At 43.9% G+C, this 27,583-nt stretch overlaps 1 protein-coding gene across 1 annotated transcript in view; it reads left to right on the forward strand.

Moving 5' to 3' along the window:
* Window positions 1-27,583, forward strand: part of AFF3 (ALF transcription elongation factor 3) — a 2,122,574-nt gene that overhangs the window by 1,566,384 nt on the left and 528,607 nt on the right. The window contains exon 8 of the mRNA XM_086936175.1: window positions 1,095-1,146. Within this exon, the coding sequence (XP_086792301.1) occupies window positions 1,095-1,146 (52 nt within the window). The remainder of the gene's footprint in view (window positions 1-1,094; window positions 1,147-27,583) is intronic.

The following is a 27,583-nucleotide window of genomic DNA, read 5'->3' on the forward strand; positions in this document are numbered from 1 at the left end:
AATAGGGTCGGGCTCAAGGCCGACCCCTGTGGCACCCCATACTGCAAGGATTTAGCAGGGGAGAGGAACTCTCGGAGCATGACTCTCTGCTCTCCTAGATGTAAAAAAGAGTGCAGAAGGCTCAAGGCTGGACCCGCAATCCCAGCCTCCCTCAAGCGCGATGTTAGGGTGGAGGGAGACAGGGTATCAAACGCTGCTGTGAGGTCAAGTAAGACCAACACACTGGTTTGGCCCAAATCCACCTTCAGGCGAATATTATTCACCACCATAGTAAGTGCTGACTCCGTACTATGGGCCTTTCTGAAACCATGTTGGGAGCTATCTAAGAACCCAGAGGAATCCAGAAAGGTAGAAAGATGTAAGTTCAGGTGTGATTCGAGCATTTTTGCAGGAACTGGTAACAGGGAGATGGGTCTAAAATTCTTAAGCTGTTCTGGGTCCAGGGTGGGTTTCTTCAAAAGGGGCTTCACTATCGCCCTTTTCCAGACTGAAGGGAAGGTGCCTTGAGCCATGGCACCATTCATCTCTTCAAGAAGGGGCGGAAGAAGCGTGTGCCTACAGTCCTTCAGAACCTTCAAAGGACATGGGTCCAGAGGTGAGGCCGACTTAGTCCGATCCAACAGGAGCTCAAGCCCGTCAAGGGAAAGCGGCGGGAAATGAGTAAGGATCTTGGTGGGGTCTCTCGACCAAGACTCTAGATTAGCTATAGTTTGGAAGGAAAGATCCCCCAGGGTGTTCCTCTGAGTTTCCAGAGCAAGATATATATCCTCAATTTTTTTATGAAAAAACTCAGAGATGTTGTTACACAGCTCCTGTGAGCCCACCACTGGATCAGTAACTTGAAGGGAGCAGAGAGAATCCACGATCTTAAAAAGATCCCTAGAGGAGGTAAGGGATGTAGTGAGGTTTGAGAAAAACTCCTGCTTTTCCCGGTTCCCGGTTCACAATTGTATTTCTATATTGCAGAGTAGTCTAATGCCAAGCTCAGCCTGAGCAATCAGACAATGTCCAGTATGTACAAAAACATGAATAAAATAATCAGTCATTTCTTTTTCCTGGGACCTGCAATTAACTGATTGTGTTCTTATTTCTAGGATGCTAGAGGATGACCTGAAGCTGAGCAGTGATGAAGATGATGAAAGCCAGGTGAGCACTTGCTTTCTTGTGATACTCAATGTAAAGATGTATGATATGTGTGAGAAACATTTTAGTCTTACTAATGGATGTCCTTTTGCTGTAACCAGGGGTAGCAGATTCTACCCCTGGGTCGCCTTTGAGTCCCTCTAGCTCTGCCCTTGCTACCCCTGTCATCAGGCGTTGGAATGCAGAACGTGAACAGGGGCAAGAGCGATGTTTACTTCCTGTAGTTTCCATTCTTTCGCCCTTCCCATTGTCACTATGAATTATCAACAGTAAGGTTGAAGGACTCCAGGGCATATTTACAAGCCCCTTTCGCCACCAGAGCATCACTTTTCTGGATCCTCCGGGGGCATTGCGCCATTCCTAAAATTTACAAGGTGGCCCTAAGCCACTTAATGCACCTTAACGCCACCTTGTAAATATGCCTCTTTCTGTCACAGTCCTCTGCAGTAAAGGGGCGTGCAATGGATGTTGCAGTCGGCTTTCCACTGCAACACCCATTCTGCCACGTGCATGGAAACAGCAAATCATCATTTTTTATTGTTTATGTGCAGGAAGGTGCCTCTTCCTGCACATAAACAAACGCCCCGCAGCGCAGGTACTCTTGCAACATGGCGGAAGGGTGCCTACTCTAGACCTTGGCAGCTTTTTTTGTGCCAGTGCTATAGGAAACACAGGGGTGAGCCATATTCTTGTGAATACAGCACATCCCTGCTTTGAAAAAATGTTGGAGTGCGGCATTGCCAAATTGGGCGTAGAACCACGCTCTGAATTTTTTAAATATACCCCTTAGGGTTAGATAAGGTGTCCTAGGCTGAGCCAAATTATGCTATATTTTTGCAAAATTCGGATTGAGGTTATTCACGTGAAAACTATAAGAAGGCCATCTAGTGTTAGAGAGAAAGACAACTGTAATGAGTATAAAATGTCTTCACAAGGCATTTTCTGCCCTAACAGTCTGCCGCAAGACACTCTCTTCTTGAACCAGATCCACATGTTAAAAACGTGTGTGGAATTTTGAAGCTGACAAATTCAATGACTTGTGCGAATTGAATGTAATTTGAAAGTCATAAATTTATCAAATGTATTTGTCAGAATGCAAATGTCTCCTAGTGTCAACCTTACGATGTCCTTGTTAACCAATGGGTTCAAGACATCACTTCCACTACACCTGGATTTTGGTGAATCAACATCTGTGGTCTTACAGGTATTGAATATGACTTAATTCAAGCAAGTATGGCGGCAAAGTCATTTGCTTTCTATCACAAACTATCAGGGAAAATGGCCACTTACACTAATTATTTTCAATAGTCTGTTCATTGTGTAAAACCATGGGTATTTTGATTGAAACTAGTTTTCTTTCACAAAAGCATGTTTAGCCGTGGAATCCTCTTAAACCCTTATCTTGCCTACATTTTTACCCAGACTCCTGCGTAATTGACCACCATCTCAAGTGGCTGTAGCTTTTAGCGTCAACAGCAACAGGTGTCCATATTTACCCATCAGCATAAGGATACCAAGAACTGTTAGTCTTAAAATCAAATAATGATTTTGAAACTGGCCCTTGTTGGAAGCACAGGCAGTCACTCTCTTCCCATGTCTCCCTTCCTACGGAGGGCCTGATTATAAATGTAGGAGCTATTTATTGCACCAGATAAATACCTATACCATGTGGTACATTGATTCCTTTCACCCTCGAGTCGGAAACCTGGTGATTACAACCAGGCTGCTCCGGCCACTAGCACATAATTGTTCCTGCACCTGAGGCGGAAGCCGGGTAGTAGTTAGCCTGCATTTAAAAATTCTGTGATTTAGTGTGGTTTATTTTGCGCCACATTTCGACACTTTGTCTTTTAAAAATTCATTTCTCCACTGCCTAAAATCATTGAATTGCACTCCCCCCGTGCTCACAGTCGATTAGACACTGTGGCTGGCAAGCGCGGGACCATTCCCATGAGAACTCCGGTAGGGAACTACATTTCCCAGCGCCCTTGCTGTAGAAGGGACTACAAAGGGAGGAGCGCTCCTTGAGACGCGAGATTCCTTTCACCCTCGAGTCGGAAACCTGGTGATTACAACCAGGCTGCTCCGGCCACTAGCACATAATTGTTCCTGCACCTGAGGCGGAAGCCGGGTGGTAGTTAGCCTGCATTTAAAAATTACGTGATTTAGTTTGTTTATTTTGCGCCGCATTTCCACACTTTGTCTTTTAAAAATTCATTTCTCCACTGCCTAAAATCATTGAATTGCACTCCCCCCGAGCTCACAGTCGATTAGACACTGTGGCTGGCAAGCGTGGGACCATTCCCCTGAGAACTCCGGTAGGGAACTACATTTCCCAGCGCCCTTGCTGTAGAAGTGACTACAAAGGGAGGAGCGCTCCTTGAGACGTGAGATTCCTTTCACCCTCGAGTCGGAAACCTGGTGATTACAACCAGGCTGCTCTGGCCACTAGCACATAATTGTTCCTGAACCTGGGGCGGAAGCCGGGTGGTAGTTAGCCTGCATTTAAAAATTCTGTGATTTAGTGTGTTTTATTTTGTGCCGCATTTCGACACTTTGTCTTTTAAAAATTCATTTCTCCACTGCCTAAAATCATTGAATTGCACTCCCCCCGAGCCCACAGTCGATTAGACACTGTGGCTGGCAAGCGCGGGACCATTCCCCTGAGAACTCCGGTAGGGAACTACATTTCCCAGCGCCCTTGCTGTAGAAGGGACTACAAAGGGAGGAGCGCTCCTTGAGACGCGAGATTCCTTTCACCCTCGAGTCGGAAACCTGGTGATTACAACCAGCCTGCTCCAGCCACTAGCACATAATTGTTCCAGCACCTGAGGCGGAAGCCGGGTGGTAGTTAGCCTGCATTTAAAAATTCTGTGATTTAGTGTGGTTTATTTTGCGCCGCATTTCGACACTTTGTCTTTTAAAAATTCATTTCTCCACTGCCTAAAATCATTGAATTGCACTCCCCCCGAGCTCACAGTCGATTAGACACTGTGGCTAGCAAGCGCAGGACCATTCCCCTGAGAACTCCGGTAGGGAACTACATTTCCCAGCGCCCTTGCTGTAGAAGGGACTACAAATACAGATGGCCACTGCTTCGCGCAGCGAACGCGCCATTTTCACGCCGGAGTCGAGCCTGAGTCAAGCCCGTTTGCGCTCGTCCGCGCCGAGGACGGGCCTAGGGCCACCAACTCTTTTCAGGTGACTCCATTATCTAAAACCTCTATTCTTGCTTTGAATAATTCCTGTTCCCACTGTCTCCATGCCCTCGATGTAGATAAATGGGCTGGCCCGGTCAGCTGTGTTAGCTGCAAACATACCTTAACTCCTTATTACCCCAATGTCACTCAATTGATTCCAAGCTGCCTTAAGAGTGGCCTAATAAACGCCCGCTCAATGTGTAAAAACTCCCTTCACATCTTTGACCTTGTTCATGAAAATGACTTAGACTGTCTTTTCATTACAGAAACTTGGCTTTGTGAGTGGTCCAACCCCGATATAGTCCATGCCATCCCTCCAGGCTATTCCATTTGCTGACAAGATCGCCTAGAACATAGTGGTGGTGGTCTGGCCATCATATATAGAGAAGTTTATAAATGCTCTATCAGAGAGCTCCCTGACATTGAAGAAGCGGAGAGCTTATATTTTTGTATCCAAGTCCATGACACCTTTTCCTTTTCAGGAACTTTAATCTATCGTCCCCCTCGCAATCCTTCGCAGTTTCTCACCAGTGTAGGGGAGGTACTGAGTGACCTGACTCTTAAGTACTCCAACTTTACAATCATAGGTGATCTGAATTTCCACTTAGACGATCCCATGGACAAACACGCCTCTAATTTTAAAGAAATCCTACAGATCCTAGGATTAACACTCAGGACTCTCAAAGCCACCCATAAAGCTGGACACTCACTTGACTGCATCAGCTCTAATTTAGATAAAATGACAGTTAATGATCCCATACCCCTGACCTGGACTGATCATTTTTTTATAGAATTCAACATTGAACTCACTAATAGTAAACTGAAGCCCAAAGAGGTAGCTAAAAAGCGAAACACTTTACCTAATTGGGGCAAAATCATGAAACATTCTGATCTTACCAGCTGGGCCAAGGAAAGTAAACCCATTCTCTCTAGACACACCACGATAGATTATCAAAAATTCGAAAGATGGATGACCGACATCGGAAATAACATCAGAAACCCAGAAAGTAATAGAGAGACCATAGGAAAAAGGAAAACCTCTGCCCCTTGGTTTTCAGACAGCCTAAAAGAACAACTGGTAGAAATCAAACTTCTTGAGCGTAAATGGCAACGGAATTATGACAATGACGCCAAAATGATATACAAGAAAGCTAGGAGATTATATCACTCTTCTATCAAAGTGGCAAAGACGAACTATTTCACCTCCCGCATTGAAGCTGCAGACAACAAGCAAAAATACATTTTTTAAATTGTCAACAGCTTCACCAAACCTAAAATTGCCACTCAAGAGATTCCTCCTTCGCGGAGCCTACGCAATGACATAGCCTCTTACTTTACCCAAAAAATAGAAACGCTCACCAAAGACTTTCCCCAATTTGTAATAACAGAATCTACTAGTGAAGTTGTTCTTAAGCCCCATCAACCTAAATGGGAAAAATTTAGTCACATCAGCCTGGACGCCTCTTTACGGGGAATATCTATCCTGAAATCAGGATCGCCGTCCGACCCCTGTCCCCCTTCTCAATTCCATAATACAGGAGGTCAATCGGCATATAAATGCTATTATCAACTCGTCCTTTCAATCGGGAGAAATTCCTCCTCAATGGAAGCTAGCAATAGTGAAACCATTACAGAAAAAAGCATTACAAGACCCTACCATCCTCTCTAACCTACGCCCCATTTCGCTTCTTCCTGCCATTTGCAAGATTGCAGAATCCCTCGCCAATAAACAACTAATGGCATTCCTGGAAGAAAATGACATCGTACATCCTTGTCAAGCAGGATTCAGAACCCACCATTCCACTGAATCTGCACTCTTGTCCTCCACTGAAACCATTCGTGCTGCATTGGATCAGGGCAAACTAGCTGTCCTGATCCTATTAGATCTCTCTGCAGCATTCGACACGGTATCCCATGCTATCCTTTTACATCGCCTTTCTAATGCTGGCATAGCAGGAACCGTGTTCGAATGGTTTAAAAACTACTTAGCACATAGACGTCAGATTGTAAGGCTAGGCGACTTCTCTTCAGAGGAAAAATCCATTACAACTGGGGTCCCGCAGGGCTCCAGCCTAAGCCCCACCTTATTCAACCTTTACATGGTTCCTCTACTTAACCTGATTTCCTCCCATAACATCAGTACTGTCGCCTACGCTGACGACACTCAGCTTGTTCTGACCCTCGATAAAAACCAACCTAACGCAGAACAAACATTAAAAGACTGTCTGTCAGAAACCTTCAAATGGATGTCACACAACCATCTGAAGTGCAACTCATCTAAAACTGAAATCATACCTTTTGGACCCAACAATCTTTTCTCTCCACAACAATGGTGGCCTGAAAATGCAGAAGCTCCCCCCAATACCATCAATGCCGCGCGAAACCGAGGAATAAAATTAGAGAACACTCTGACTTTCGACCAACAAGCCAAGGAAGTGGCAGGGGTATGCTTTAGCATTATCAGAAGCTTGAGGAAATTCTTCGATCTTCTTCCTCTGAGTGCCAGATGTATGGTAGCTGTTGCCCTCATAACATCAAGGCTGGACTATTGTAATAGCCTTTATGCTGGACTGAACAAATCAGCCCTTCATAAACTCCAAATGGTCCAGCATGCAGCTGCCAGACTGGTCCTCAGACTGCCCAGGAAATCTTCGGCCTCGGCAGCTCTGGATGCCCTGCATTGGCTCCCTATCCACAAGCGCATACTCTTCAAGGTCCTGACCATCACTTACAGAGCCTTTCACCATCATGGCCCACTGTACTTGCGCAAATACTTTAATCAATACCACCCGTCAAGATCACTCAGGTCCTCTACAACTAATCTACTCCACGTCCCCAGGTTCAAAAGGTCAACTAGAGGAGGAAAATCCATTGCAGTCATCGGCGCGAAATTATGGAATAAACTTCCCTCTTTCTTACATCAAGCCCCCACTAAACTTAAATTCAGAAAGCTTTTAAAAACATGGATCTATTCCTTGCCTAAAGCCGAATGTATGGGATTCATATGATGTGCTTCTTACACAGGTAGTCCCTTTTCATCTACTACTTGCGGTTTCTGGAATCCAAGCGCCAAGATACTCCTTGGAGTGGTAGCGCGCTATATAAGTCTCTTTCACTTCACTTCACTTCACTTCTTCTTGGGTACGATAAATTGTACCTATTATGATTTTCTGGAGAATAACATGCAGATTTTGGTGCTAAACACACAAAACTCAGCATGGTACGGGACATACTGTACACATTTCCATTGTTAAATGTTAACAAATTTGGCCTGCCAAAATGTAATGAAGCTTGAGGTATTTAATACATCAGATAATTACTGTATAAATTAAATACCTTACTATTTCTTATTCCTACATGTGCCTAAGCAGGGATTTACGCAATGGGTTGGAATTAACTAACATACTTGTAATCAAGCACTTAGCAGGCAGAACAGGCCAGTTAGCAGACTAGAGGAGCTTACTCTAGGTCAGCATGAGTAGCAAGTAAGAAGCCTTTATTTATGAACTCAGGGTCTTGTTCTATAAAGGATGAAGGAGCTAGCATAAGGCTGGAAAATGCTCCCATATTAAAGTTTGCTGATTTTTCTTTCAGCTACTAACCTTTAAATTTCCAATTTGAAGACAAGCTTGTATCAAATTTGTTTCACTTTTGTTGGACACTTGTGAATTAGACAACAAGGATTACACATTTTTGGCAGCCCTGGTCAGTAAGCAAGCAGGCATGCCAGAGTATTGCTTTGTCAAATGTACTGGTAGGTCGTTTATATGTTGACATAGGTGGAGGGCCTGTTAGGCGTAGGGGGTCCAGAAGGGGAATGGGGAGGTTTGGAGATTGAAGCAGGGCCATGAGGGTAAAAACATCATCTGTGAGCTAAAGACAAGGGGACCTTTGGGCTAATATAGGTGAGTTGATTTGTTGAGCAAGGGGGTAAATATAAGAACAGCTGTGCTAAAACATTTTAGTATTCAAGGCGAAGGATGTTTCTAGATATATACTTCTATAAACACAAACCCGACCACCTGCTCACCTATTAGGACCCTCTCACAACTCAAACTACAATCTCCATCATGAACTCCATGCACTCTGGTGCACCCACTGATCCCTGTTCCCATCACATCTTCAACCTCGAGAGCAAGACAATTGGAAACAAGCTCAAGAAAGTCCTGAATACCTCCATCACCTCAGCCTCCTTCCCTGAAGACTGGCAACATGTTGAAGTGAGACCCCTCCCGAAAAACACATCTGCTGACCCTAGCGGAACCGAGGTACTACAGACCTATCTCCATGCTTCCCTTTCCAGCAAAAGTTCTCCAGCAGGGCAATCAACCAGCAACTCACTGAAAAACTGGAACACAACAATTTCCTAGACCATCTCAATCCACTCCCCGAACCAACCACAGCATCGCTACAGCCCTGATCACAGTCACCAACATCAGTGCCCTCCCAGACCATGGCAAAATGGCAGCCCTCTTCCTCCTGGATATGTCAGCCATATTTTTGCACCGTCTTCCATCAATTCTTGATTCAACAGACTCCACCACTTTGGAATCCAGGGAGACACACTCAAATGGTTTGCCTCATTCCTCACCGGAAGGACCCAGAGAATACATCTCCCAGCGTTCACCTCAGAACCCAAGTAGATCATCTGCAGTATCCCCCAAGGATTGTCCCCCAGTCTCACCCTCTTCAACAAGTACATGAACCCCTGGCCAACACAGTCAGATCACACAGATTTAACATCATCTCCTATGCCAACGACACCCAGCTCATCCTCTTGCTGTCAGAACACCCCTCCACCAACTGAGTCAACTTCCACAAATCTATGATGAACGTCGCTGACTGGATGAAGAACAACTGTCTCAAGCTCAACACTGACAAGATAGAAGACCTTATCTTTGAGAGCAACCTCTCACCATGGAACAATACATTGTGGCCTGCTGAACTCTGCCCATCCCCAGCCCAAACAGACCATGCCTGCGACCTTGGCATCTAAGCTATCTATGAAGAACTAGGCAAACGCAGTCACCTCCACCTGCTTCCACACCATATGCATGCTCAGCAAGATCCTCAGGTGGCTCTCAGTCAACACCAGAAGGACCGTTATGCAGACCCTCGTCACCAGCAGACTGGGCTATGGGAACAGACTCTACGTAGGAGTCACCGCATGTGTCCTAGAGACTACAGACAATACAAAACTCAGCAGTAAGTCTCATCATGGACTTTCTGAAATGGACCCACATCACACCCCACCTAAGGAAACTACCCTGGCTCCCGATCCAGAAGAGATGCAAGTTCAAGATGTTGACCCATAAAAGTAACAGCAAAGGATGCTCCTTCCCACATCGGGCGGCCAAAGCTTGGAACAACCTTCCCTGCACCTCAGGACCACCCCATTGCTCCGGCATTTTAGGAAAGGACCTGAATGTTCACAAGACCAGAACACAACGAAGAAGTTAGCAACTCCAGCACCTTAAGACCCTCACAAGTAATATTCCACTCTTTATAATTCCTTGATTGATTGATAAGCTCAATTAAATATAAGTTAGCAACTATAAGTGTCTGTGTCAACAGCAGCATTTACTATAGCTAAACCTTGAAGATGAATCTATTGACTCAGACGTTTTTAAACAAGAGCTCATACTTTCGAATCTAGCACCGAAAGGATGTTTCCTGCTCTTGCCGTGAAGAATATGGATGGTATATTTCCTTTAGTGCATTAAGGGTCCCACTGAACAAGAAACAACACAATTAAAGCCATTGGGGTCTATCATATAGTCTTCATTAATGGATGTAGGCTAAAATATTATTGTGGCTATTTGTTTCCTAAGCTGTATCTTGTAACTTTTTTGTGGGAACCAATAAATATATACTCTAACAAAACATTGGATTTGTGGAATCCCAGACGTGCCACTTTTCATGTGTTTATCAAACATCTGATTATTTTACACCTAACTTCTTCAAAGAAACTAGAGTTTCGTGATTTCTGATTAGACATAATTACCCAGAGTTTTAAATAAAGCCTTTGTATATTTCCTACTACAAATGAGATATGCCCTTGTATTAATACTTGTAGTCTTACTTAATATTTTAAACCCTCCAGCACTTTAGTCATTGTTCTTGGTTTTTCATGATTTTTCACAATTTTGGAGATCTTCTTAGGTCTGGGGTCTATGAGAACTCATGTTATTAAGAAAATACAACACGTAGAAAGCAGGTTTGGGTCTGTCTCTTCTACCACTGCTTGCTGGAAGTGTCATTCACGTTTCTGATCAGACTACAGAATGCCATAACTGAAGTGAGCAATGACTTAGCTCCTTCAGCCATTGCTTTGTTTAAAATATCATTCATGTTTTGGATCTGCATGCAGGACTGCTATTCACTATTTGAAGCATCAGACAATCAATCAATCAATCAAAAGATACGTTTATTATGACCGTTTGGCCTTTAAACTACATATTCATCATATCACAGAATAAAAATACAATTATAAAAAATTCATAAAAGCCTAAAAAACAATTTCATTATGTTCTCATAAAAACATATTTTTGTAATAACACACTATAAGTCAAGGTGAGATACCTAAAAATTACAATACATAAAATGATTACAGACATTCTATTTCTATCAATTTATCACCCCTTAGACCACCCTATTTTATATCATTGTTCCATAAGAAATCTTTTGGCTACTTGTATAAATTTCGCCAAGGCGATTGCACTCTCTAAGCTCTGCATATCCGCAAGTAGCTCAATTGCTTGCAACTTTGTGCTTATTCCATATTTGAAAAAGAGTGGCCTTAAAATCATCGGCCGTACTGATATCAATTTTGGGCAATCCATTACAAAATGAATGCTAGTACATTTTAAATCTAGCCCACGTGTACATTTACCATAGTCATCCATTAGTATATTTTTAACTTTCTCATTTGCACGGGCGGGATTAATACCTATTCTCACTTTTAATAATTCCAATCTCATCCTATGATCTGGTACAGTATCTAAATACGGGTATGAATTATCATTACTCCAGGTTTTTATCATAAATTGCACAGACTTTTTTTGCTTCAAGTACTCCATATCGATCTGTCTGGATTTTTCATTTCCCAAGTTTTTTAGGACACTCTTCCCTTCGTCAATACACAATGATTCCGGTCAATTTTTGCTTTCAATGTTTCACAAATAGAGTACAGTTTATTTCTGGTAGCTATTGCCCATTTCAATTCACTTTATTGGATCTCCCTCCTACACCAACTCGACACTTTCTCCTCTTCTCCAACTCCTAACCTTTTCCAAAATCTGCACAGATTTACCTAAACTTGTATATTCCATGCTGGCCAGTCTAGTTCTAGCCTAAAAGCCTGTATCATTGAGGAGCTAGGCAAGGAGAGAAGAGATTTTAAGCATTTTCCTTCCTCCTTCTCCCAGGCACATTTCCCCCCAAGCACAGGATTTCCGACCCATACTGCATTTGCGGGGGAATCATAGCCTTAAATGCTTTCAGCACTGGTCTATGAGATATGTCTCCATAGATACTATTGAATTTTTTCAACCCACAAATGCCTGCTAAACCTTTTATTTTTTGGGCCTGAAGGTGCATATTCCAGTTTAACGCTCTGTCAAACCATACACCTAAATATTTATATTCGTTTACAACTTCTAATTTTGTATGGCCCTGAGCCCAACTATATTCATGTTTTTTCTTTCCAAAGCACAATATTTTTGTTTTTTCAATATTTACTATTAAGTTTTTGGATAAGCAGTAAGTCTCAAAAACATTTAGCTTTCTTTGCAACCCTATTTCCGTTTGGTCTAAAATAACTACGTCATCTGCATATAGTAGGCAAGACAGTTGTTTTCCATCTACCTCAGGGCTTGCTCCTCTTTCAGTTATTTATATTTTCGGTAAGTCAGCAAGAAAAATAGAAAATAATAGTGGTGCCAAAACACATCCCTGTCTTAGCCCATTATTGATTCTTATCTCTTGGGTTTAACCTCCTGCTGCATCTTTAATAACTTGTGCCCAATTTTCATTATGCAGACTTTGAATTACTTCTAGGATGGCTATGGGGATATTATATCTTTTTAGCGTCTCCCATAAGCATTCTCTATCTACTAAGTCAAATGCTGCCCGGAAATCAACGAAACAGCAGTATAATCTGCCTTGCTGTTCTACTGTCTTCCTTGCCACAGCCCACAGGGCAAAACAATGATCAAGTGCTGAGTGTCCCTCTTTGAACCCTCCTTGTTCTACCGGGACAATTGCATTTAAATCGACCCATTCCTTCAGTTTACCGATGATTATTTTAGAGAACACTTTAGCACCAATATCTAAAAGATTAATTAATCTATAGTTCTTAGGGTCCTTTCTATCCCCTTTCTTATGTATCGGCCTGATTACGGCTCCCCTCCAAGAATTTGAGATTATACCTGTGGTCAACACTGCTGTAAAAAATTTTGGAGAAAAATTGGGCCCACCATTTTAACTCTGTTTTTATTATTACGGCAGGTAAATTATCAGGCCCTGCCGCATGGATTAAATTTAGATTCTTAATAGTATACTTTACATTTTCAAATGAGCATAGGGGAATTAGGCTATTTACTACTTGTCGCCTCAAGGTTTTCACCCCACTAATTTTGGCCTCATTTTTAGATTTATATAATTGATTTAAATGCTCCTCCCAGGATGCCTCGTCGACTTCACAACTCATGGTTCCTGGGGATCGACCCGATGCATCTTGAATCAGCCTCCAAAACCCTTTAATATTTTTGCTTTCTATGGTTTCTAATAAGGAAATCCAGCATTTTTCTTTGAAGCGTCTTTTTTTACTTCTCACTAGCATTTTATATTCCTTCCTTAATTTTAATAAATTGTTGTAACCCTCTTGATTATATCTTAACTTCATCTTTCTTTCCTCTCTCTTTAGTAGCCTTTTTTTCTCCCTACATGCGGAGTCAAACCAAGCAGTTTGCAGTCTACCACCTCCTTGCTGATTTAAGCCCCGTATATTTGTTTTCTTTATATTGACGGACAAACATAGAGATGCCTGATTGATATTTTCTTCAAACCATGCAACCTTCTGGCTCCAAGCTATCTCCGGGTCTAAATTTTGTTGGAAACTAGTCAATTTTCTAATGTATTCCTCCATCAATTTTGTGGTTAATCTTTTTGGGTAATCCATCAGTTGAGGTAAAACTTTATCAAACTCTCTTGGGGGGGGGGGGCTCTTACAATTTCACAGTATAGTGGATAGTGGTCACTTCCTTTACGTTCAATTACCTTGAACTTTTTTACTAGCTCGAAATTCCAGGCCTGTACGAATAAATAATCTATTGGGCAACATTTATTTCCCCTTCTAAATGTTTGTTCTGCTGGTCTATCATATTCTGATCTACCATTTAAACTAATGAATCCATGTGACCCTAATAGTCTCTCTAACTCTACATCTTGTTTATTCATTTTATTATTACGAAAAAGGGCTGGTGCTATCTTGTATGCGTCTAAGATTTCCTTCATCCAAAGATCCACCTTTTCTGGATCAAGCTTGTGGTTGAAATCTCCCATGATGATTATAAAATCCTTCCCATATTTATCATTTAAGAATTTCAAATCAGCTTTGAAGAACCCCATTTCTGTTGCATATTCTCCTGGGGTACCCCACTGCACGTATATATTAACCACAATCACATATTCATTTAGCCTTCCCTGGTCCTGTAGACTTTTATCACTGGCTAATAAACATTTACAAGAGGTATTTATCAGGGAGGCCTTGTTTATTGTTTTAGTAGAGATTAGAGACATGATTCCGCCCGAAGGGCGGCTGAGTGTGGCTTTTGTCGCCATTTTAGAAAACTGTGTAAAACCATCAACTATCAGGGTACTGTTGCATAACCAAGTCTCTTGCAAACAGACGATGTCTGCCTTGCGCGAAATATTTTTTACACGTTCCGTTTTTGACAGATTTTTTAATCCATTAATATTCCACGAAATTATTCTTAGGCTATGCAACGACCCGCTTTCCTAATCTATTTCACTAAGATTGCCAGACTCATTTACTGCCCACCAAGAATCATTTAATTCTCTGTCCTCCATACTCCAATCTCCCCAATTCTTATTCAACTCATGGTTTCCAAAAGTTATTTTAATTTCCTCTCTCACACCACAAGCTCCTGTTATTATTCTAGCTTGTCTTTTCCCCAATCCTGCCTGACAATTCAAGAAGTTACAGTTGGGTTGGCATAAACTTTCTATGTCTGCCACTGTGATTAATATTATTCATTCTTTTAGTATCTCCTTATCATCCCTGAGTATACTTCAACTTTTGTCAATTCCTTTCCTATACTATTCGTTAAAAATCCAACCCGTTTTAAATCTTTTGATTCGATTTTACATAAGCTTGGACATTTTGCAAAGGAAAAAAGTAGTTGTGAGCGATTTAAAGGCATGATTTTCCTTTGTTTATTTATGTCCTTAGGAACCTCCTGGAGTTCGAAGTATAACCACTTTTTCCACTTACTTCATCGACTCCCCAATCTCTAGATTTTTCTCCCCTTATATCTCTTTTTCTATTTGGGTCTAATATCTTAACCCCCACATTCCCTAAACTTTCTGGGTTACTTTTCATATCATTTAAGTTTACCCTTTTCTCAGACCATTTCTCATCCCTTATTTCCTCCCGGTGATTTCTTAGTTGGGGCCATTTTTCCCTCATGCTTATGTCATGCCCAATTTTATGGGGACCCTCTTTCTTCTGCTTTAATTTCTCTTTCTTAGCAGTTAGGGGAGGGGCTCTTCTTTCAGCTTTTACCTTTGGTGCATATGGTTTGTCTTCACTACACTTTGCTTTTTTACTGTTAGTTTGCTTCCCTTTGCACTTTCCTGAGTACTGGGTATGTTTCCTTAAGGGAATCTAATCTTTTGCCAGCTATAGTCATTTCTTCTTCTAATCAACATAGGTTATTTTGATATATACACATCATGGACTTGATTCGATAGGTCTAATGCCTCCGTGTCTCCTATGCCCCCTCCATTGGGTGTGGCTGACACCGGTCTGACTACAGTTAGCATTAAACCCCTAATTCCCTGCAGCTCGCAGACCATGAGCTTTAGGCTCATTTCTTGTGCCTTTAATATTTTATTATTTGATAGTGGGACTTCTAGCAATCCCTGCAAGATCTTTTGTAACATAAGAATAATGTCCAATAATGAAGTAGATGGAGTTGCCGACAAGTCTAAGTTCTAAGTACTATTACATAACAATTCTTCCATAGACTTGGAAGCACCCTTTGTCCTTTGCCTCAGGCTTTGAGCTGAATTAGTTTTTTCCTCCCGGGCACCGCTGACATTCTGGATGTAACACTCTTTTGAGGACTCCTCATCTTCTCTGTCACCAGTATCATAATCTGGAAACATCCTGGGCGATGACGAAAGTCTTGGTTCCAAATTAATGTTTATATTGCTTAAATCACATTGGTTAGAAAATGAAACTTCTGTACATTCGGCACTTTTTTCACTTTTTTCCTGAGTTAAGTTTAGATCCGTCTCTACATCTTGCATTTTGTTTGCAGTAAGTTTCTTAGTAAAATGTTTTCCCACAAAATCTTTTATTGATCTTGATACTGGATTGCTTCCCTTCGTGCTCACATGTGGAGTGTTCGGTGTATTCGGCGTTTTTTTCTTCCATAAATCTCTGGCTTGACCCCTCCTATCATTTACTTCTTCTGGGGTTCCCACTGGGATTGACTCACTTGTCTCCTTTTTTGTACACTGTGGGTTTTTTCTTGTTTTAGCACTCTTCGCTTTTTTAGGGGCCATTTTATTATAGGTAAAGTCCATTATTTCTTTAACTTTACAGGCTAGATTTTCAATTTCTATATGTGAGCCTCATGTGGCTACTGAAACTACCAATTACCTTAAAATACTGTTATGTCTTGCAATCAAAAGAAAAAAAAATGCTTTCACTTACCTCTGCTGCACTGGAGTGGTACATCGGGCATGCTGTGATCATTTCCCCCTTTTTCCAGCGAGGGTGATCTTTCTTAAACTGGGCCTATATTACTCCTGCTTCACTTCCCCCTTTTTCTGGATTTTTTTTCTTCTTGTTTCTTGGCCTCTTTGCCCCCCCCCCACCCCTCCCCCCTTTGGGGCAAGAGGATCTATGTTATTGTTACTGATGAAGAATTGTCCTATTTGGTCTCAGTCCTCACCAAGGAGGGGCAAGGATCGAGAGGCAAAATATTCAATTTCCAACCATCACCGTGGGGCATTTCACACCAAGCTCCTGACCAGATAAATGAGTGAAACATTATTGACTTTCACTTAAGTCTTCTGCATTGCTCTTCAATGATGCAGAGTGAATAGATGCTATAAATGGGGTCTCTAATTGGCAGAGGTATATAGCCTGTCCAAGTAGGGACCACCACTCTAGTCAGGGTAAGTCAGATACACACCCTAAATTAACCTGTTCTCACCCTCTGGTAGCTTGGCCTAGATCAGGCAGGCTTAGTTTAATAGGCAATGCGTATAGTGTTTGTGCAACACTTAATACGGTATAACAGTGAAAACACCACTCAAAAAATAATCCACACCATGGTAGAGAAATGAAGCTTAATTTAATGAATACAATAAGGCTAAATTACCAATCATCTAATAAGTACAACTGGAGTTATGAATTTGTAAAGAATAGTTTTAATTGTAGTGCTTAGAGTCATAAAGCACCATCTGGGGCTATCTGGTCGTGCTGGACCGGGTCAAATCTGAAAAGTCAAGCCAACCGCATTGGAGCACGGGTCAGATACAGAAGCCATGCAAGCTCCGCTGAAACAGTACCTTCTCAGAGAACAAGCGTCTACGTCAATGAGCAGCTGTGAAGAGCAGAGTAGGTGATGTGTCATTGTCGATCCAAAGGATTGTAGGTGATGCATCCGTTCTGAGCCGTGCAGTCGAGTCCAGCATCATCGTCGAGCTCCGAGCTGATGAAGACAATGCGTCGCCGTTGAGCTGTACTTTGGAGTCCTTAAAGCGTCAATGCATTGGCTTCGAAGGTAAATGTGTTGGTTCCAACCGGTTCAAAACAGGCGATGTGTGGATTTTTGCAGAAACAGACAGTAAGCATACCTCCAAGGGCCCAAGACTGGATTGACACTGCCGGTCAGAGCAGGACTTACAGTTGGCAGAGTCCAGAGGCTGTAGCAGGGTTGAATAACGTCTTTGATGTCCCTGTCAAGAGGCAAACCAGCAAGCCTCTGAAGTCACTTGGTTCTGGGGATATAGAGATTCAGGTCCAGTCCCTCTCACCACTAGGCAGCGGGGCAGCAGGCAACAAGGCAGGTAAAGCAGAGCAGGAGTCCATCAAATCCAGCAGAGTATCAGTGCTCAGCAGCATTGCAGTTCTTCTTCCCTGCAGTGTTCCCAGAGTATACTGAGTTGGTGGTGTCGGGGGTCCAGTATTTACACCCAGTTGTGCCTTTGAAGTAGAGGAGACTTCAAAGAGAGGTCTTTGAAGCGGTGCTTAATTTTTACCAAAAAAAAGAGGTGTCATGGACCTTCTCTGGAAGCCACTGCAGTTTGCACCACCCGATTGCCCCTGCCAGTGACAGTACCAACACAACTACTAACCATTGTATTCCTAAAGAGTGACAATTCAGACTATTCCAGGCCCCCAAAGCTATGGGACTTGATTGGGCAGCAGGCATTAGTCGTTTTAAATGTTTATTTAATTAATAAACAACTGTTGCATGCTTATCTTTAATTTAGACAAAAGTGTCACCCTGTAGCAGACTGTCGAGTACCCATGGTGGCAATTAGGTGCCAGTGCTAGGCACCGGAACCCACATGCTCAAATTAAGCACTGATTTGAAGTTCACAAGGTCCCTGCCCTTCCTGCCCTGGCTCCAGACTCACTACAGGGGGGTATGTAGAGCAACTCTTTGCATGGGGACACGCATAACCCGATTCAGGTGCAAGTGTCAGCTCCTCCCTCCCATCTAGCTCAGGAAGGCCCATCAGCCTGGTGATGGTCCATCAGGATGAAAATGTCACACCTCAGCTCCCTTTGTGTGTGACTGTCTAGATGGAATGCACAAGCTCAGCTGTCACCAACCCCAGGTGTGCATTCAGAGACAACTAGAGGCACAGAAAGCTTTAAGTAAGAAAATGCCAACCTTCTAAAAGTGGCAATTTCAGACTTACAATTTAAACTCCAACTTCATCATAAGTTGTCATTTTAAATAGTGAGTCCAAAGACAGCAAACTCGAAATGTTTATCTTTTCCCAATTGGAAAGTACACTTACAAGATGCAATAACGTAATCCCAATGTTAACCTATGGACCAGATGCCCTTGCAATGGTGAAAAACAAATTTAGGAGTTTTTCACTACCTGGGCATGTAAAACTTAAAAGTACATGACCAATTTTTATATACACTGCACCCTGTCCTGAGGCTGTGTAGGGTCTACCTAAGAGGTGACTTACATGTATTAAAAAAGAAGGGTTGGGCCTGGCAAATGGGTTGCCTTGTGAGGTCAATGTGGCAGTTTAAACTGCATTAACATGCTTCACAATGGCAGTCCTGAGAGACGTTTGAAGGGCTACTGAAGTGGGTGGCACAATTGGTGCTGCAGTCCCACGAATATCATTTAATTTATGACCCTGGGCATATGTAGTGCACTTTACTAGGGACTTAAAAGTAAATTAAATATGCCAATGTGTGTATGCCAATGTTACCATGTTTTAGGGCAAGAGAGCCTGCACTTTAGCACTGGTCAACAGCGGTAAGGTGCCCAGAATCCTAAAGCCAGTAAAAAGGAAGTCAGCAAAACGGGGGGGGGGGGTCAGAAAGAAAAAAGTTAGGTGAAACCACGCCAAAGACGTCAGGTGTAACAGCAAAGGACTCAACAGATTTAGCCTATTTCTCTGTTTTTAGGTTGCTACATAAATGGCTGTGGTTGTTTGCTTTGCCAGTCAATTTGCTTGATGTGTATATGACACTATTTCTACTGCAGTGTGGATAGTGCTTGGCTGAGTTAGGTTATTTTCCCAATTTGTTTTCTCAGGACTTTATCACTATGTGGGAATTTATGACTGCATTATTAGTGTGTGTGTGTGTGTGTGTGTGTGTGTCTGTGCTGCATTATTAATGTGTGTGTTGTGTGTAGGTGTGTGCGTGTGTGTGTGCGTGTGTGTGTGTGTGTGTGTGTGTGTGTGTGTGTGTGTGTGTGTGCGTGTGTGTGTGTGTGTGTGGGTGTGTGTGTGTGTGTGTGTGTGTGTGTGTGGACAGCATACCTGCAGTGGAGCTACAGGTGAATGGATTGCTCGCTGTGGCTAAACTTCCACAACAGGCAAGAGCCTATCAAAAGGCAAAGCAATGCTTCTATAAACTATCCTTGTCTTACCCTTTACAAGTCTGGGTTATGGTCAGGAAATACTCAAAGGAAGTATTAGGAGGAGCAAGAATACAACAGATCAAACAGCAAGAGAGTTAAAGGACAAAGGGTATAAGATCCAAATAATTGTCATAAATATAAAGAGAAATGCATTAGATGCTTGCTTACCACAAGTGATTTGCAGAAATAAGACTAAGAGAAAGTGTTGAATTATATCTTTCACTGCTTCAGTTAGAGTCAATGGGGTTGCTAGCATCAGCTCCTATGGAACTAATTGCAAATTGTAAGGAAACAGGCCAGTAGTTGTGTTGCTTGCAAAAGTAATGAGTCCACATTCACCCATCACTTCATTATAATACTTGACTTTTTAAGGGTAGTGTAGCAGAGCAGTCCAAGACCTACTCAAGGGAACTGGTGTGGGCTAGTAATCACTATTCGCTGGCACGCAATATTAACGCTGAATAAATGATTGCCAACTGTGTGCTTTTTATTTAGAAACGGAAAGGTACATTTGTTACACACACGCTACTTAATGCTATGCAGTAATTGACAAACATACATAGGTCTGGGGAAAATACCTTTGGCAACATTACATTTCCCCCTTAAAGGGTCATGACCTCAAAACCCACAGCACCTCATCCCCCCAGTACATAAATATACCTGGGGGTTTCACTTTACATCAGGTCAATGTTACCACACTTAAAGACCAGAATCGTATGTCGGAACTCCTCATTTTATCACTGACTTTAATAATCATAATCCCTCTGCACTTATCATGAATAATTAAGTATTGTGATCTTTTGCTCACATTATCATTAATAAAGCATTGCAGCCTTTCAGAAATATGCATTACTATCAGCATTAACAACCCTTTTAATAAAGCATTGTAAATAAGCTATTTAAATAAAACATTGTTTCAACGATTATGAATAATGCTTATAAAAAAAGCATTGTTCAAACCTTTGTGAAAACACCTTTAAATAAAGCATATACAATCCTGTGCCTTTTTTAACAAGCTTCATCCACCTAAAATGCACCATAGAGTCCACCCCTAGAGGGTGTTGCACTTCGAGCTGTAGAGCAAAAGCTTTAGCCTTGGAGTGCTTCCAACTGAAAGAGAAGCCTGAGGTGGTCATCCTTTCTTTTTGTCCCTCAAACGTGGGGTCTGGCCTTTTGGAGAATTTCCTTGAGGGGAGCTGCTGCTCTCCTGCAGCCCCCCACACACACTCTTTGCATCATTGGCGGGGATCCTGCCATCCTGGGGCTACCACATTGCCTAAAACTTTGGGTTAAGCAAAGCCCTGCAGAGCATTATAAAGTGCTCCCTTCCAGGAGGCTGAATACGTAAGTAGTGCCTTGTGGCTTCCCTTTTTCTTTTACTGCTTCTAGGGGGTGCCTAGTCCCTCCCAGGCACTCTGCATGCCTTTATTTGGTAAGAGCAGCTGGGAAGCAATGCCCAGTCAGCAGTCCCCTTTGCTGCCAGCCCCGGAGCCTGCAGCACTCTCCTCCCCGACTGCTCCTGTGGGCACTGGCACTCAAATGCGGACCAGGGGAGCGGGCAGGGACATCACTGCTGTGGGAGCAAAGTGGCACATCCCTTTCTCTGTTTCTTAGCCGTGACCCAGAGTTAGGATGCCAGGGCCCTCCTCTTGCTCTTGGGGGAGCGAAAGGTTTTCCCTGCTGCCATTGGCGCCCAGGGCCCGGAATTGGGATCCTGGGCTTCTTTCTCATCTTCTCTGGGGAGTACGACGCAACCCCCCCCCCCCCCCCCCCAATGTAATGGTGACTGGGACCTGGAGATGGGGTCTTGGGACCTCCTGGTATAAGAACCAGCTAGGAGTTGGGATCTCCAGGCCACTGGAGCTCTGAGGAGCGGGCCCGCCACTCCCCTTCCCATGGTTAAAAATTGATGGATGTCCTTGCCCTACCATGGGGGTTATGAAACCTCAGGCAGTTTGGCACCATGTGCTCCAAGGCCTTGTTGAGGGTGTCAAAGATCAAATTCATTTCCCGTCAGTATCTCAAGCCTTGTTTTGCTTGATTTTGGGCACATTTTTCTTCTAGTGGTGACTCCTAGCTATCTACAGCCTATTCTTTAGGCCTTCTGGCCTCCAAGGTGGCCCACTTTGCAGATAGCTGGTTCCACTGGCTCTATACACCAGCCTTTCTCTTTGTTCCCCTCTGGTGCTTCTCTCCTCCTGGGTGAGGAAGTCCAGTTCTTCCAAACTTAGACTTTATGGGGTGTAAGTGCACCAGCTTCCCTGGTCCTGAGTAGAGACCCAGTGGTCCTAGGAACAACTGTAGTCAGAGTGCTTAGTCCAGGTGGGCATCAGGGTCTTCCTCTTTCCAGTTGCCATGGCTACCACCTCAGTCCCAATGTCCAGCTCCAATAGAAAGCACTCTCTCCCTCTTGTGCAAAACTTTTTAAATGGGGGCAGAAAGTTCTGGAAGCCAGGCACCCCTGCCCAATCCTAGGGGGGGCCACATCACCTCTCCACCCATGCGCCAGCCTTCCTGCACAGAATGCTCCGAAAATTCCAGATGGCATCATCCAGAAGTCACTTGTCACATCTCCTCTGGGGGCCTCAACTCTGCACCTCACTGACATCACTGTCAGGACCTTTCCCACCAAAACTTCAAAGAGTAGCCCTCTTTTGTGTCAGCACTAGAGGTCTGGGCTCCCTCCTTTGTACATTGCGCTTTGGCTGTCCCATCCCTGTTACAGTGTTACAACTAACTGATGGATGCAGATTTCCTACTGAAGAGCTGAGTGAAGCACTGTTAATTGCTCCCTTTGTGTGAGATGCCTTTTTTCCTTCAGCTGGAGAGCAATGTAATTAACTTGGCTCAGCAGGGTGACACAAGGCTTAGGCTCTGATCCTGAGCTAAGGCAGAGAAATATGACAATTTTGGATGACCGACATCAGATACAGATACCTTCTTGGAACTTGCATATTTAATCTTGGAACACGTGTTCTGACCCATTTTGATATGGGACACGAAACTGCACTCTAAGGCAAATTTCCCCCTATGTGTATAATAAAGTGTCACTGTGCAGTTACTGGGCGGTGCGCAAGAGTAGTCTCCCACGCACAACCCTTACATATGTGAAAACGTGTTCACTTGTAACTAGCCAAGCGCCCCTTACCCTTTCTGCATGGCAGCTGCTTTATCTTGAAAGATGAACGCTGGCGATAACACATGGAGTCCATTTACTGTGTGTTTATTGTGGGAGAGTCACAAGTTGTGAAGCTCACACACAGTAAAAAGATCAAAAACCAGGTGACCATAAAGCAAAAAATCTGGGCAGACTACATGGGCAGAACCTATTTTGTTACAAAAATCTCTTGGAAAAAGTAGAATTTGTGAAAAATGACTAGTGTCTTTTTATGTAATGTCAGTTCTGGTTAGTTGCAGGGATCATTCAATCAATCAATCAATCACTGCATTTCTAGAGCGCGCTACATACCCATGAGGGTCTCAAGGCGCTAGGGGGTGGGGGGCGCTACTGGTCGAAGAGCCAGGTCTTGAGAAGTCTTCTGAAGGCCAGCAGGTCCTGAGTCTGTCGTAGGCTGGTAGGGAGACCAGTCCAGGTCTTGACGGCGAGGTAGGAGAAGGATCTGCCGCTGGCGGTGGTTTTTCGGATGCGAGAGACTGTGGCGAGGTTGGCTGAGCGAAGGCTTCGGATGGGGATGTGGAAGCTGAGTCGGTTGTTGAGGTATGTAGGTCTGGTGTTGTGTAGTGCTTTGTGTTCGTGGATGAGGAGTTTGAAGGTGATCCTCTTGTTGACGGGGAGTCAGTGCAGTCCTCTCAGGTGGGGTGTGATGTGGCTGCATTGGGGGACGTCGAGGATCAGACGTGCCGAGGTGTCCTGGATTCGTTGTAGTCGTCTCAAGAGCTTGGCTGTTGTTCCTGAGTAGAGGGCGTTCCCGTAGTCTAGTCTGCTGGTGATGAGGGCCTGGTGACGGTTTTTCTCATGTCGGGAGGGATCCACTTGAAGATCCGGCGGAGCATTCAGGGGGGTGTTGAAGCAGGATGCAGAGAAGGCATCGACTTGCCTGGTCATGGAGAGGGTGGAGTCGAGGATGACCCCCAGGTTGCGTGCGTGGTCTGTGGGATCAAGGTTACTTTCTAGCTTATCTGTTTTCTGAACAAAAGGTTTTATCAGTAGGAGCCCTGTTAGATTTGGGGGTCTCTAGTTGGCACAGGTAGGTATGTGTGACAAATAGGGACCCTCTCCTCTAGTCAGGATAAGGGGATTACACTCCTAAAATAACCCCTGCTCATCCCCTTGGTAGCTTGGCACGAGCAGCAAGGCCTTATCTCAGAGACATTGTAAGTTAAGCAGTTGTGACCACATACAGTACCCCAGTGACAACACTACAAATGGACACTACACAGGTTTTATATAAAAAATAAGTAGACTTTATATGGAGTTACCACAAGACCATAAACGACAAAAATACACAATAGGATTACTTTAAGGTGGTAGATTTAAGCTTAGTTCAGTTCAGTTCTTAGATGCGACACTCTGCGTCCATGTACCTTAAGTTGCGTTGCACTTCCACGACAACCAATGTCGCAGCGATGGGAAATGCGGCAAAGTTCAGATACAAAGAAATAAAGACGTGAAGATCTTCCAGATGTGGCACGCTTCTTGGGGATGCGCAAAGTTCTCGGCTCGATGCGTGGACTGCAGCGGCGACACCCTTACGATGCGACGACAGCAGCTCCAGCGGTGACGCTCTTCTCCCACGATGCGTTAAGCTTCTGCTCGAAGCGACAACTACAGCAGCAACATTCAAGATGCGACGGCAGCAGCTCCGACGGCAGCGCGCTTCTCGAGGATGTGAGGTGCTCTTGGTCGATGCGGTGCAATGCAACAGTTCCAGCGGCGACAACCTCCTTCAGAGTTGCGACGGCAGGCACAGCGACGACGACACACTCCGACCTCGTTGCGAGATTCTTCTCCTGATGCGGTGCAGTGAGACAACTACAGCATACTCATTGAGGTTCTCATTTACAAGTCCCTTGCACCGCCGCTGCATCACTTTTTTTGTATACGCAGCGTCCACAATAAATCACACTGCGCCATATCTACAAACTGACGCACTGTGTCCAATGCAGAGCCATGCGGCACATTATACCTGTGCCAGGTATAATGTATACAGTGTATGTGTTTCCTGGCAAAAAAGCCACATAGAACTGGTGCAGTGAAATTTACAACATTTCACTGCGTCACTCTACAACTTCACTGTGTCAGAATCCTTACACCTGCTCAGACCGGGCTTAAGAAGTGACGCTGGGCTTTTACAATGGAATTCACCTATATGTTCTGATGCAACTCTGGAGTTGCATCACTTTTGCATCCAACTCCAGTAATGCGTCACTTTTGTGCCAACAGATGTGTCAGAATTTCTGATGCATCTGTTAATCCTTGCACCATGGAGCCCTATATTCTAAATACAGCGCATACCTGGTGTCTCAAGGACATTTGCCACAGGCGCAAGGAAACTAACACATCAATGCTGATATGCCAGTTTCTTGTAAATGAGACCCTGGATTTGTATAGAGATTTTCCTGGCCTAGCCCATATCTCATTCTGTTGCGCTTGTGGTAGTCCAGTGTAGCTCTACTAGGGGTATGCTGCCACCCTGGGCTGGGGGGAGCAGGAGTCTTTCCTTTCAGACAAATGCAGAGCAGCGACATTGACCGTTCTATTCACTCTCATCGATAATAACTGGTTAGATGTGACAGCCCGCGAAAGTGTGCTGAGGTAGAATAACTGGCGCAGATAAATTCAGCAGTATTCCTCGCGCGTTTCCTCGACTCAGCGTTCGCTTCCGCGCGCGTATGTTATTCTCGCCAGGTAGAGAGGTGGTTTACTGTTGAAGTCGCATGAATGATGAGAATGTAATCACCCACAGAGCCAATCTACTCCGAGGCTGCCAGGTCTGAATAAAGAGCGCCATTGTTCTCCCCCTGAACCTGGAGGCAGGGTCAAACCCACAACTTGACTTTCACGTCCTGTGGGACGCCTCTGAAACCGACACCCCAGGTATGCGCCGCAGACTCCTGCCAAAACTTGTAAAATTGGACTAGCAGGAGCTAAAAAGGCAATCAGGCAACTGCGGGGAGACAGGGCAACACATGGTAAAGACTGTCTAGAATGAAAAGAATCGAGGTTTTGTGCCTTTAATAAAAATCAAAAAAACTAGTAATGATTTGGCGGCTGAGGAGACGTTTAAAAAAAAAACTAAAGTGGTTATATATTTCCCGGAAGCAGGCGACGGAGGGCTTCTCAGTTTAACAAACAAAAATAAGACGTTTCGAAACGGTAAAATGTGAACGTAATGTGTAGATATATTTTTCAGTGGAGGAATATGGACAGACATCATGTCACAGGCTGAGAGTCAATGTGGAGCAATGCAAACGTAAGCTGAAATAAACGAATAACAAAAATTAATACAATGATAATAATTAAAGTGCTAAAAGTATGCATAGAGCCCACGTCACCTTTCAGGTACTTCAGCATGCCTCGAAGTTTTGTGAACTAAGGGAAACAGCTCATGAAATACAGACAGCCAAAAGAATGGAGTGGGGTTGTAATTTGTAGTTGGTGTTAATGGAAAATGTTCCTGTTTCTGGAGGAAGTGTTAAAACTGTAGGAGATAGAAAGAAGATAATTCACTCTACTCAGTTTATTGTGGATGCAACGGCCCTTTGAATTCTCCCAGAGATTCATCATCTTCTAAAACAAAGTAGATTTTTCAAGGCCGATTTTAAATAGGCCCCATGGGCCTGGCATTACGAGTGCTGTAGATTTTTCCTTAAGTCTGCCTGTCCCGACCTGGAGAGTCCTTTCAGATTACTCGGGGAATCGATAATACTGGAACTAATTTTTCCTGTAATTCCTCATTTTGCCCTAGAGTTTCACCCAAAGATTTCACCTGCTTTCTGCAATCAAATTCCCTGGGTGATAAAAATGGATCAGTATTAGTACACAAGGGTCTCATAATTCTGATGAGGCTGGTAACTTCCGCTGCCAGCCCCAACAGAATTGTGCAGAAACTTATGATCACCCTCGTAGTGTCTGTCATGAATCAAATGACAGCAAATACGTGACCGTAGGATGTGCCTCACAATTTAGCGCCAAGAAACTCCAAATGTGATTGACATTTGTGATGGATAGATAGACAGACAGACAGGCAGGCAGAGAGATGGATGGATGGATGGTACTCTCATGTTCTTCCAGTTCATCTAAATTCATGACAGACATTAGAAGAACCAGTCACATGGCGGAAACTGGCAGCACGTCATGTGTGTCACTTACAAGCTTACTCAAGCTGACTTACAATCAATCAATCAATCAATCAGAGTACTTGTAAAGCGCGCTACTTACCAGTGAGGGTCTCAAGGCGCTGAGGGGAGGGGGTGCCGCTACTGCTCGAAGAGCGAGGTCTTGAGGAGTCTTCTGAAGTCGAGTAGGTCTTGGGTCTGCTGTAGGTGGGTAAGGAGGGTGTTCCAGGTCTTGGCAGCGAGGTAAGAGAAGGATCTGCCACCGGAGGTTGTTCGTTGGATGCCGTGAACAGCGGCGAGGAGGAGGCTGGTGGAGCGGAGCTGGCGGGTGGGGGTGTAGAAGCTGAGTCTGCTGTTCAGGTAGGCTGGCCCGGTGTTGTGGAGTGCTTTGTGTGCGTGGGTCAGGAGCTTGAAGGTGATCCTCTTGTCGACGGGGAGCCAGTGTAGGTCTCTCAGGTGGGGGGTGATGCGGCTGCAGCGAGGGACGTTGAGGATCAGTCAGGCGGAGGAGTTTTGGATGCGTTGTAGTCGTCGTATGTGTTTGGCTGGGATTCCTGC

Source organism: Lissotriton vulgaris, chromosome 8 (genome assembly GCF_964263255.1).
Source record: "Lissotriton vulgaris chromosome 8, aLisVul1.2, whole genome shotgun sequence".
Classification (NCBI taxonomy): Eukaryota; Metazoa; Chordata; class Amphibia; order Caudata; family Salamandridae; genus Lissotriton; species Lissotriton vulgaris.